This window comes from Melopsittacus undulatus, chromosome 8 (genome assembly GCF_012275295.1).
Source record: "Melopsittacus undulatus isolate bMelUnd1 chromosome 8, bMelUnd1.mat.Z, whole genome shotgun sequence".
NCBI classification, from domain to species: domain Eukaryota; kingdom Metazoa; phylum Chordata; class Aves; order Psittaciformes; family Psittaculidae; genus Melopsittacus; species Melopsittacus undulatus.
Window position 1 is genome coordinate 43,024,953 of NC_047534.1, and position 12,718 is coordinate 43,037,670.

The 12,718-nt window shown below is 36.5% G+C and overlaps 1 protein-coding gene across 1 annotated transcript in view; it reads right to left on the reverse strand.

Annotated features, from left to right (window-relative positions):
• Positions 1-335: 335 nt before the first annotated feature.
• Positions 336-12,718, reverse strand: part of COL28A1 (collagen type XXVIII alpha 1 chain) — a 32,015-nt gene continuing 19,632 nt past the window's right edge. The window contains exons 23-36 of the mRNA XM_031052127.2: positions 11,357-11,425; positions 10,170-10,238; positions 9,420-9,488; positions 8,352-8,420; positions 7,624-7,692; positions 6,854-6,934; positions 5,961-5,996; positions 4,783-4,819; positions 4,105-4,662; positions 3,198-3,433; positions 2,522-2,612; positions 2,354-2,443; positions 761-943; positions 336-343 (exon numbers count right to left, since the gene is read on the reverse strand). Coding sequence (XP_030907987.2) covers positions 336-343; positions 761-943; positions 2,354-2,443; positions 2,522-2,612; positions 3,198-3,433; positions 4,105-4,662; positions 4,783-4,819; positions 5,961-5,996; positions 6,854-6,934; positions 7,624-7,692; positions 8,352-8,420; positions 9,420-9,488; positions 10,170-10,238; positions 11,357-11,425 — 1,665 coding nt within the window. The remainder of the gene's footprint in view (positions 344-760; positions 944-2,353; positions 2,444-2,521; positions 2,613-3,197; positions 3,434-4,104; positions 4,663-4,782; positions 4,820-5,960; positions 5,997-6,853; positions 6,935-7,623; positions 7,693-8,351; positions 8,421-9,419; positions 9,489-10,169; positions 10,239-11,356; positions 11,426-12,718) is intronic.

A 12,718-nucleotide genomic window follows, 5' to 3' on the forward strand; every position in this document is an offset into this window, starting at 1 on the left:
AAATCAGTGGATGTGCTTTAACTGCATTTGTCATATATCTTGCTAGCTAATGAAAACTGAGGAAAGTTTACAGAAAAAAAGGACTAAATGTAACTATGATGTGGTTGGGAAAGGTGGGCTGCTGAGCCACATCCCTGTCTTGTGACCCAGAGAGCACACAGGCCACAAGTTGATGCATTTGCTGTATTTATGTTTTATATTTGCTGTATGTTCTGAGTAGTACTTTGCAAGTAATTTGGAAATGGTAATTTATGCTTGAAGTATTAAAATAGGATTTATGAGTACACTTGTGCTTTAAAAAAGTGAAGTCTTCATTGCAGTATCCATGCCAAACATCAGATGCCTGTAAAAGAAAATAAATTACATCATTTTAATGATCAAAGATTGCTTTCAAAAGCCATATATATAATTTTAAATGAGGTATAGTTAGTGCTCATACAATGGTAGTATTTAAAGATCTAGGTAAAAGAAGGGTAATTACTACAACAAATGCTATACTAGCCTTACTATATCTAAGTAAAAAGGAAATTTTGTATGCCTGATACTGATGAAAAATTGCCATTTTGTTCCATATGATATATGCGAAAGTGATATTGCATAGGTACACATCTTTTTTAATCAGTGAGCATATGACTTCAGAATGCTAATATTCTTTAAATCAGTGGGTTTGTTTTTACATACCATGCTGGATACTTCATAACAAACCCAAACAATCAATATCTTTAACTTGCACTTTGTTAATGTACAGATAAATTCCTACCTCCAGCAAAAAATACACAAGCCTCTCTACATTCTTCTTCACTCTCAAAGCGGTTTCCATTTCCGTCACAGCCACCATACCAAAACTGAGCACAAGCATTGGCTTGTTTATCATAGTACCATTTTATGATATAAACACGGCATGGCCCTTGATCCAGCCTTAACTTGCACCTGAGATCCATATCTGAAAAAAGAAAAAAAAAATAGGAGAAAATCAGTTGTAAGAGTCAAATTGTATTACATAGATTTTTAACTTTCAAACTCTGATTTGATTTTATTTTTTCTGGTAATGTATACAGCAGTTTGGGATTCACTTTCGCTTTTAAAGACGTTAGCATTGGAGGCAAGTTAAAAGTGCACCTTAGTAGGTCCAGTAAATCATTTCTTTACTGGCATGGTTCTAGTAACTCCGAAAATAATAGTATTATAGTTCCACATACAAGAAGAGCAAACAGTATGAATCTTATAGTTTTGAAATCTGATTTTTGAAATCTAATAGTAAGCAACCAGTCTTGTGAGCAACCCAGAATTGTAAGCTGAAGAACTGTAAGCTTGTTGCATCTGCTGTTTTCAAACCACAAGTATGACCATCATCCATCCTTCTGCAGTACATTGCTTCAGTACGTTAGTTCTCTTTGTGATGTGGAGGAAGAGGCATTAGTATGGTGAGAAGAATATAAAAGTTTATTCTTCATTTTGTGCTAGTTGTTGATGGTTGTGCTACTTATACAATGGTAGTAACTATGTAGATAGTTAAGTTTGAATGTAAAGTTTGTTGGTCTAGTGATTCCTACAGGTAGGCATTAGAGGACTGTGACCCTAATCTAGTCTCACTTACTTTAATAATACCATGAGACAGAAAACACTTTTCCTTCAAATTTAATATTGTGACATCAATATTTTGCATTGGAATCTAGTATCTTGACACCACTTTTTAAAAATAAAAGTTATTACCAGAGACAGAATAATAGTCATGCCTATGTTCCCAAGAAATGGGAATATGTTCCTATTGCTCTCTTCTGTTACTCCCATCATAATATATACTATTACTGGAACTGGTATGAATCCCCCCAGATGATGAACACAATACATTTAGACATTTCATATGAAAATAATCCTTTGAGCAGTGAGCTAATTACTATAATTTCCTTCAAATGACTAAACACCATTTTTTCCTGCTTCTCTGTGAACAAGAAATCTATTCTCCCTCTTCAACTCTGAAATTATTATCTTCTCTGTCTTTTATGAAGCCTCCCATCTCCATAGACTGCTCCTTCTTGGCTGACAAAATATCTGCTCACTGGCCCACCTCAGTTAGTTAGCACTATGGTCTTTTTTTTTTTTTTTATGTTGTCTATGAGCTCTGTCTCAGGTTGACCTTGCTTGTGCTCTAAGTGGAGCAGTGGGATCTGGAATTTAGGAAGACAAAAACTGCAGCTAGATCTGTATAAAATCCTGAGATGGATTCTCTTCCACATATTGGCCTCATGAAGTCTTAGGAGTGTGGAACAAAATTACTCTGATTTAAAGCTTTAGGAAAAGTTAGTAAAAGGAGAAAAGGTAATAAAATTGAAAACTAGTTATGATCTATAACCTGTTCTTGGTATGAGCCCTGTGCTTGAAAGGGATGATGTCATCACTTTATCTGATGATGATGGTTTAGATGGTAATAATGTTACCGCAGCTGCAGGTGAAAAGAAGCAGAATGAGACATTGATATTTGACCAGCCAAAAATGAAGAAACGAATGATGATAAACGTACCTCCAGTGTCCACTGTCAGCAAGGATGCTTGTTCCTCCTCCTCTTGTTCCTCTTCATAGGCTTCATACACTACTACAGGAGGTACTTTGGTCTGAAATAAGTATTTAATTTTCTTTGCTTTTCAGATATTATGAAATGTCTCAAAACTAACAAGCCCTTCATCATTTAAAAGTTTTCTAATATTTTTCGTTCTCTGATTTCAGTGTTAAGAATCAGGATTTTAACCTCAACTGGCTGGTTTACCAGGAGAATTGTCAATCCTAAACCTGGGATATATGATTTTTAGTTGACCTTTACAGAATTTTATTTATAAACTTAAAAACTATAGACTGCAATTGAGTTTAATTACTATTCTTAGACTTAGTTATTACAGTGTAATTGCAATTTAATAATGTTATTTTTCATACTGTGGCACAAATATTCCTCCATTAAACACAGGAGTAATAATCCTTGTAACAGTATCAGGAATAAATTATAGCCATTAGACAACTACCTGCATGCAACATCAGAACTCTTACATGGAACAACCAGTTTCGAGCACATCAAGTTAAGGAAGCTATTATAATACCTGTCTTGTAGAAAAGTGGAAAGGAAGTTACATATTACACCAGGCAATAGAGAAGGATATATACAAATATCAATAAAGCTTTTGCTCATTAAAGCTGAGTTTTCATACCGGAGCTAATGGTTGAGGAAGATCAGCAAGACTCAGAGGACTTTCTACTATAGATACTCCAGGTGTCTGTGCTGAAAGCGACTGTCTATTAACATTGCTGTTCTGAAGCATGTACTGTAAAGAAGATACTGAATGGAAAGATTGTCCACTTAGGCTTGCACCATTTCCATTACGGTTGTATATTAAGGTACCATGTTCATCTTCACAAAATTGGTTGACTAATTTGGATTCCAGAGCTGTTAAAAAACAAACGGCAAAAACTTCATCATGCTGAGAAATGCAATGTACTTTGTGGAATTGGGATCATTTATGTGCATAAGTAATACACGTGTAATCCAGTATTCCTTTGGATTATTTATATGCATCTAAGATTATTCCATGTTTTTTGGACTTTGGCTTTTATATGTCACAAATTGACCAACCTGTAAGTCCTCTATATGGTACAAAATACAATGAACTTACCTAAAAGTATTCATCTGATCTTAGTAACAACTACTAGTTGGTAGTGGGAAAATAACTGCTTGCCTTATTCATGTGAATAACCCAATGAAAATAGGTTATTTCCCAATAGAAGTGATTAAGTAGAATTTACCCCAGTGGATTTTACTCTGGTTTCCAGTCCAGAAGATTTATAGTGCACTTATTCTGCTTTAGAAAGTTAGTTTATGCAGATGTTTTCTTACACTGTAGGTGACATACCCCTATTGGTGTGATGTATCACTGCCCTTTAGTGTAACTCCTCAAAAGGAGAGAATCTGTATCTCTAGGTTCCTATTACTTTACACCTTGTAACTAATCCTGATAATTATCAAAACATAACATGTCCACAAAGATAATGGTTCCCCTCACCCTGCCCTGTTCTGAGAAGCATCAGATACAAAGCAGAATAAAAATGCAATGAACACACCTGGAAGTGTATTGAAGTCATCAATGAGGTACATGTGTTCTCTGTCCGGATCTGATGCAATCAGATTTAGTTCACGCACAAACTCAGCCTGTGTTGGATCTGAAGTATTTACAATTCCTATTGCATACATTTCGATGTTCGCTGCATGAGCCTCTCGAACAACAATATCTAGTTTTACAGCTTCTCTTTTGTCTGCTTGGCCATCTGTTAGCACAATCGCTACCTTTCGCACTCCTGTTCGAGCACCAAAAAATCCTTCCTGGGTTGCTTTACGGATAGCAGTTCCTGTGTAAGTGCCTTCTCCCATGTACTGCATTTTTCTAATTGCTTGCTTAACATCCTGTTGAGTTGTATACTTGTTGAGACCAAATTCTAGCCGAACTTCTAAACTGTATAACACCAGGCCAATTCTGGTAGCATTTCTGCCTACTGTTACTCTGTCTACTAAAGCAGTTACAAAGTCTTTGATAATCTCAAAATTTTCTGGTCCCACACTCTCAGAGCTGTCAATCACAAGTACAAGCTCCATAGGAATTTCCTTGCATTTAATACCACAACCTGCAAAGGAAAAATTAAAAAAAAAAAATCATGACTTGGGATCCTTTTGGAAGGGAGAAGAATGTAAATGTAACAGAAAAAAAAATAGAATCTGCAATTAAGAATTTCCTGAGTACTTACCACATATCTCTTTAATTAATTTAATTATGTCTTCTCTCTGGATATGAAAAATATAAGATATTTTACAATTTGCATCTTTCAAAATAGCTGTAATATTGACACTACCAAAGATTTTTTTTATAATAAATACCCGCATTCTACAGGGACTTTAAAAAAAAATCTTACTGTTTTAACTTTCAAACCTGACCTTCCAAGCTTGGCATGAGACCCACAATTTACAATGAACTATTTTATATGGCATATAAGAATCATTAATTTGACATCTCAGTAATACCTCTACCTAAAGCAATTAACTACCGTTACTATAAACAATGTTTTGTGATGATTTTGTTCTTGTTAAAACTTCGTCAGTACCCATTCATATTTTAGCATCTGAATAATATAGATATGCCTTTTAAATGTATTGGGAGTGGAGAAATAGACCCAGTTTCAGGAAGCATATTGCTTGTAGTGAGCTGGCATATGAAAGAGAGTGCAACATAGAATGGAACTGGGATTTGTGAACCCTGGTGTATCTGGCCCACTGTATTACTCAGCTTTCAGAGCAGAAAAAAAAGCTGCTACCACCAGAGCTGTCTGTTCAGAGAAGTGATAGCTTCTGTGATGTGCAAACAGAGTGTTTCTCATTATTAGAGCAATCATTTGTTATATTTTTTTAAGTGCATGATGGGACTCATTTGGCATTGAGTCAGTATTTCAAATACAACCTTTTGCTACTGCTGCTCAGCTTCCATCATAAACCTCAGTAGTATTTTTATACTCCCTGACATGCTTCACTGAATTTGGGTCTGGTGCAGTTCAGGCTTAGCAGAAATGTAACTAAGTTTTTAGCATGATAGACCATGACAGGTTTGAAGATCTTTGCTCTTTGGACTCTCAAATACTTTAAAAAAAAAATCTTTCTTGCAACAGGTGCCCACCTGGGTCATCTATCACTAACTGTAAAAAAACACATAACAGAAAAACACCTAACATCATCAAGAATTTTAAATTGCATTTCAGCATAAAGTAGATGAGAAAAAAAGAAACATTTGCATGGTTTATTTCTATATTATTACTGAGATGACTTCAAGTCAGAAAGCTCTTTCCAAAATAATTAACATAGGATACATTTAACCTGAAAGTATTGTCTATTTATATCTTGCTGTAATGGGATTTAAATAATGGAATTTGCTTACTGTTAGGCCTTGCTCTCCCTTTGGTCCAGTTTTGCCCTGCAACAGTGATTGTTAATTAAGCTACTGCAATTAGTTAGTAACACTGTAATTCAGAATATGACTTCATCAATACCATTATTAGAATAATACTTGGCCAATAAGAACTTTGGAGAAGAATCATGTTCTTGGGATATTACCTTGTGCGTGCAATATCTACAACCTCCTAAGGTGGTGAGGTTTTAATGGGAATTGGATGACCTCAATCTCCCACTGGATCATTGTTTGTCAGTTCACATTAGAAACAAATAATCTGTGCAAAACTTTCATGTCTGCCATGTTGTGTTTGTTTCCTTTCTCAAGAAAGGAAATATTACTGTATACTTGCCTGAAACCAGGTATGAATGATCAGAATTCTGCTTCATCATATGTGAGTCTAATAGCGCCAGTGTCAGGGCAAGAATGGCAATGGTGTTTATGTATCCCTGCTCAATAATATGCAAATGTCATAACAGACGGGCACCTCATTTTGCTTTCCAGCTTTTGGGTACCTGCCTATCAGCAGAGGTTACTATTTTGCTTCCCTTCATCTGTTCATCAGCTTTGAGGGAAAGTCCAAGCTACAGTTACTTGATAGACATGGAATAGAATTGCATAGTTTTGTCTTAAAACACGGCAAGTGTCTTTCACTGCCTTAAGAAAGAGACCATGTCCTTCTCAAGATGTGGGAAATGGGATATTTATCTGGGAAATGTGGTATTCAGCATGGAAATGTCTTTTCTATGCTTTAAACAGTTTTCATGCTTTCAGTTTATGAAGTATTTCAGATTGTATGTAGCTGTATAGCAAGCACACAAACCACAGCTTTACTTTTAAGCAGTTTAAGAAAACAGACATGATAAACTTGAGTTACTCACAGGTTCTCCAGATAATCCAGGGTCACCCACATCACCTTTTTCTCCTTTTTTCCCCTTTTCACCTGTAGCTCCTCGATCTCCCTTTAAAACCATGTTGGTACGCAGACAGAAAGTGTATGTCAGTTTTTACTACACTTTGCACATTTCTCTCTAGCTGCCCTTGTTGAATTCACCTTTAGCTTCTGACATGAGTTAGAAATCTTTTTTGGACATTATTTAAATCAATCTGTATTTGTGAATTTTGTGAATAACTTGCAGGATTGGCTAAGCATTTTAATGGAAAAATAGCAGACACAGTTTGAACATTAAACCATCTCAAACAAGTACCTGCAGACAGCTGTTTTATGGGATATTGCATGATGGCCATTATTATCTGTGTCTGAGAAAAATAAGATAACAGCCTTTCTGAGCTGATATGATCACATCCAAAAGCTGATTCCAAGCCATATTTCTCATTTTCTTAACATTGACATAGTCCCCAGCTTTTCTAAAGTGGGTGGGTGAAAGAAAGACACCAATTTTAGATCTAATATCAATATTTCGTCAAGTTGCAGTAGAAGATAAGCCTCGTATGATATTAAAATAAGCAACACTGAAAGAGATGCTGGTATAAAATATTAAAATGTGAATCACATGAATTACTGGGGTTTTCCCAAATCCCCATTCCTTTTTCACAGAATTCACATACCCTCAATGAGAGCTGACAGCAATGAGCATTTTTAGTATGTTGGGTTCAGTCTAGGACTTCATCTCTGATTTAGATATCATACCTTCTGTCCCAAAAGCCCTTCTCCAGGGGGGCCTCTTGGTCCTGGCATTCCTTGAATTCCTTGTTCCCCCTGATGATAATCCGGTTAGTGATATTAATCCTTTGTATTAATCATTCATCATGCATTAATTTTAAATTTCAAAGAAGAAGTGTTTCAAACTGCATTTTAACAAGTGTCTTGATACACTTGGGGCAACAGCTTATTGAGTTAACTTGTATTTCTCAAATGCTTCATAAGGATATATATTAAAAAACTCCATTACCATTACTAGTTCTAATTCTCCAGTTTCCCCTTTCTATCCTATTTGTTATCATTCCTCCTTTCTTATTTCTGTCTTGAGTCTGTGTCATCTGGGAAAAATTGATATTGCACATAGATTCAGGATAGAGACTCTTTCTCTACCATAGGTGGTAGTTTATATAACTACTTCACACTGCCTCTGTGGGCATGAGGCTTGGGGAACAGGAAATGGCATTTTTAATTTTATAAGGATATGTTTTACTGATAAAAGATGCCCCTGCTTCCTCATTCCTCAATACACATGTCCTTGGGCTTCTTGTTTACAGCAGTAGTGACAGAACATACTTTCTAGGTGCTCACATTTCCTTCTCATTTTCTAGCCTGAGGCTCTCCTCATAAAAGAAAGAATGTGAAATTTCCTTAATGCTGTGCTGCTCAAACTGACCACTTAACACAGGTTAAATATTGAAGACACTGAGTCCTTTTACCTTAATTCCTTGAATACCTTCACCAGGAGGTCCCAGAGCACCCGGTGGCCCTGGGCGTCCGATGGCTCCCTAGAGAGAAATCCTGCATATGTTAAATACAATATTTATAATAAAAATACACAATAAGTTATTACACCTGCATGTAATTTCCTGTCCATCCTCTACCAAACTGATGCCCTTTTATAAGTAGTGAGGATAAGATTGCTCTAGCTGACAAAGTCTCTTTTTACCCTTTATCAGATTATTAAAATCCAGTTTATACTTCAAAAAAGTCACAGCTTAATGCTCATTGAATGTGAATAGCCTTGCTGATAGAGAAATACGTTGCACTGAAGGATGGATTATATTGGTGGGACATTTGGGACTGAATTAAGATTTAAGAGAGGATTCTTATTGTTGTGTTGTCTTTCATCTCATTTAAGCTTACACAGTAATAAGACCTATAGAGATACACATTAATGTGGCATTACATGTTAGTTGATAAGCTAGTTTTTAAAGAACTTTAGAGAAAATATTTCAGTTCCATGTTATTCATAGGAAGCAATTAAAACCCACATAGCACAATATTAATTTTATACCTATCCCAGTATCCCTGCATGAAATTCTCCATTTCCTCATTTGTAAGGATCCTGTGCACATGCCAGTCCTTGGTACTAACACTGGCTGAGGATGTGCTTAACCACTGCTTACCTCTGGATCTAGCATTCATGCCAATATGAGCTGAATCTCTGGGACCAATAAGCCACATTGTGCAGGTAATACATTATTATGATGAAAAATCTTTGCATTTCACCTTGTTCAGTTTATTTATGTTTACATTTTAAAACAGTTAATTGTATTAATAGACTTCTAAAGCTGAGCTGTAGGAGTATAAGAGTTTTCAATCTGGGAGGTTTCATAGTGAAAATTGCTTTTTATAGTTACAGCTATTTCTAGGCCTATGTTGTGTTCCTTTTTCCAGGGATTAGTCATCATATGGGTTATTAGATCATTATTGATTTACTTTTTACAGTAAAAAGGAGTAATTAATTCTAGAAGATAGGAGATATAATTGTTTAAATGGCTTACTTTTGATCCTGGCAGGCCTTCTCCTGGGGGACCTGGGAGACCAACTGGTCCTCTACTACCGGGGTCACCCTGAAAGTCAATACTTTAAACAATAAGTAATGAATACCAAAGTTTAATTTATTTATAGATAACAGCATCTGTTGTACTTAAATGGGGCAAAGAGAGGAGAATTACTGAACAGCACAGTGCAAGTCTAAACAATGCTAACCCATGAACACTGTGGTCAGGACAAGAAAGTTATTTGGGATAAACAGTGGTCAAAACATCTTCAAGACATGTAAAGTCAATTATGCAATAGTTACATGGGAATTACAATTCCCATATTATAAAATGAGCTCCATGTTCCCTAAACCAAAAATGAAGAAGTTTTTGCTTCCTGCCTGTCATTTGAATCAGACTGTGTGTTCACATTGGTACTGTTCTAGCTTTTTCCTATCAGTGCCTTCAGACAGGAGTTTGATGTAAGTGGAAAAAAAGATCTAAATAGTTTTAAGAGACATTAAGTATATTTAAATAGCTGTAGTCAATCCTTCAATTGCCTGTACATATCCAATAATCCTGAAGTCAGCATCAGGATGAGTTCTGAAATGATACTTGAAGATCTTCTATGAGATCTACCTTTTATATACTGACAGGTAAATTAAAGCTGGATTGAAAAGATATTCTGACTGTGACCTATGGGTAGAAATTACATCTGCATGAAGTGGAGTGTAGACATGCATTTACTTTTCTAGAAGTTAAAGTCTGTACCTTAGGTCCTGGTAATCCAACTCCATCTGGGCCTTGTTCACCAGGAATCCCAGGAAGGCCTGGCAAGCCCTGAAATTATATGCACATACTGAATATTAATTTAAGTTATGGCTATATTGACTACATGCTTTTGTTAACATTAATATGGTAGTATCTTGAATATATTGTCTTTTAGTGGTATCAGTGTGGTCTACAATTGGTTAAATTCCACTCTAATAAGCCAGATGTGGTGCCAGTGGCATTTGCACGTGTGTTGCGTGTCATGCAGGAGGCTTGCATGTGTTTGGAGACAGAGGAGTCTGATCTGGAGAGGCAGGTGCAGAAGCAATTCTTCATTGGATTGCACAAAAATTTCAGGAAGTATTATACATTGAATTCCAATTTCCATTTGACATTAATTGTTTTTTATTTCTCAGTGTGGTAATTGCATGCCTTTTTATCATTGTCTTCAGCACAGATAAATGCTAGTGTATCACCAAACTCCCTGATTCTAGCCTGCAATCTTCCAAGGACTTCCTTACTGTACAGGCATATAACTGTCAGGGCTGGTGGAGCACACTGTTGAGCAGACTAGATACATGAGGCCCATGCTGCATACATGTGCAAGGAAGTGAGAGGAAGAAACCTTTTCTTTTGGCATTCTTTTTTTTGCAGGAATTCATCACATTTACTAGTAAAGACCTCTCTAAAGGGCTGTAAAGCAGATCAGTTCTTTGCTACACTTCCAAAACCTGATGAACAGAACTGAGGATGGTTTGCTCTTCTAGCTCTTTTGACAGTAATGGATTTTTTAGTGGTTCTGGAATGTATGTGGACACAGCTGCTTAGCTGTACTATATTCTCCTGTTTGGGAATAAATTTCGTTTGGTTGTGCAGACAATATTATCCCACATCAAGACATTGAGAGAACTGATTGAAACATCAGTGATACTATAGCAAAAAATATTCCCCACTTGGAATTTGTTATTGTGTAATCAGGAGAAGTGAAGGACATGGAAGATCTTGGACTATTTCACTGGGACATTTCTTTTTCCTTCTATGCTGAAATGCATTTCCATAGTTAAGGAGCTTTTTTAGACTTCTAGAGCAGCAAATCTTTCCTAGCATGTCATCCAGGTAGGCAATCACTTTGGTGTAGCACCTATTTGTTCCCAATTCACACTAAAAAAAAAAGTCTATAAACTTACAGGTGGGCCAGGATAACCATCTCCTTTTGGCCCAAAGGGCCCGGGTGGTCCTGGAAGACCTCGGTCACCCTGGTGAAGGCAAGAAAAACAGATGAGGTGAATGCCAAAACCATTGCTAGCAGGAAATTTTCCACAAAAGTGAAACTTCTTTGGCAAATATACTGTACTTTGATTTTATCTATCTGCTAATGTATTTTACTATCTGAATGATTATTGCAGGTTATTAATCTTGGACTAAACCTGAGATATTTAATAGTACTGAGGATTTACAGGACCTTTCATTGCTAAGCCACTAATTTGAATAGTTTTCAAGAGCTCTGTCTTGAACAACTTCAGTTGCATTTCCCATAATTTTATCATGCTTATTATTATTCCAGCTTTGGGAGAACAAGCCCAAGTTGACAGACATCCAAAAGTCTAGCATAGGAACTGAATTACTCAGTAGCTGCTTTATGTAATTATTATAACTGAAGATAGGTAAACTGCTGCAGAGTATTGGGAAACCTCCACAGCTCTGCACATGCTGTGTGTTTGTGTGGTGAGACAAAGGATGTAGGACAGAGGACAACAATGGTTTATGTGGCCAATTTTAAACCTGTTGTTTTCTATCACAAGGTTCATGTCTGATTTTGTTCCTCCAGATCTGTATCTTCCTACAGTGCTGCAGAACCTCATTAAAGCTACTGAGTATAACAGGAGCTTCCTACTGGAGATGTACAATTAAGCTCCTTTTGTGGATCCAGATAGCTGGAGTATCTCAGGAAGAGATTTACCAGAGAAACTAAGAGGACTTTAATTCTCCCAGCCACACTGGATGGTGCAGTGAGTTGCTCAGAGTTACAACTGGATGGATGTTCGTGATTGTTTTTGTCCCTGTAGATACCAATATACGGATATGAATAACAGTAGCAAGTGAAGGCCCATGAAAAATAATTTAAAAAATGAGACTGTAAGAGGTTTTGCTTTGTACAGCTTAGTGCAGATACTTGTCTGTGACAGAAGCAACAGCAAAACCACTGATACTGACGAAGACAGCAAAAAGTGAGGAGCATTGTCACAGAATCATGCAGTGCTGCCCAGCTGAAAGACCTCTGGGGGCTTAAGGCTGAGGGAGAGAGACTTGCAACTCTTGGCAAAGGACCTGCTTTCTGTTGATGGATGTCTGTTGGATACCCAGAAATAGGACAACATGAAGTTCTCTGAATTAGATGAACAGTACCAGAAAAGTACACGATTCCATCATCATCATCATCTCCCCCGATGAAAAAAAAATAAATTAGGATCTTGAAAACCACTAACTGGTCAAAAAGGGCTAGAGATTGTTCCACGTTTCTCATGATTCTGTTACTGTGTTCAGTTCAG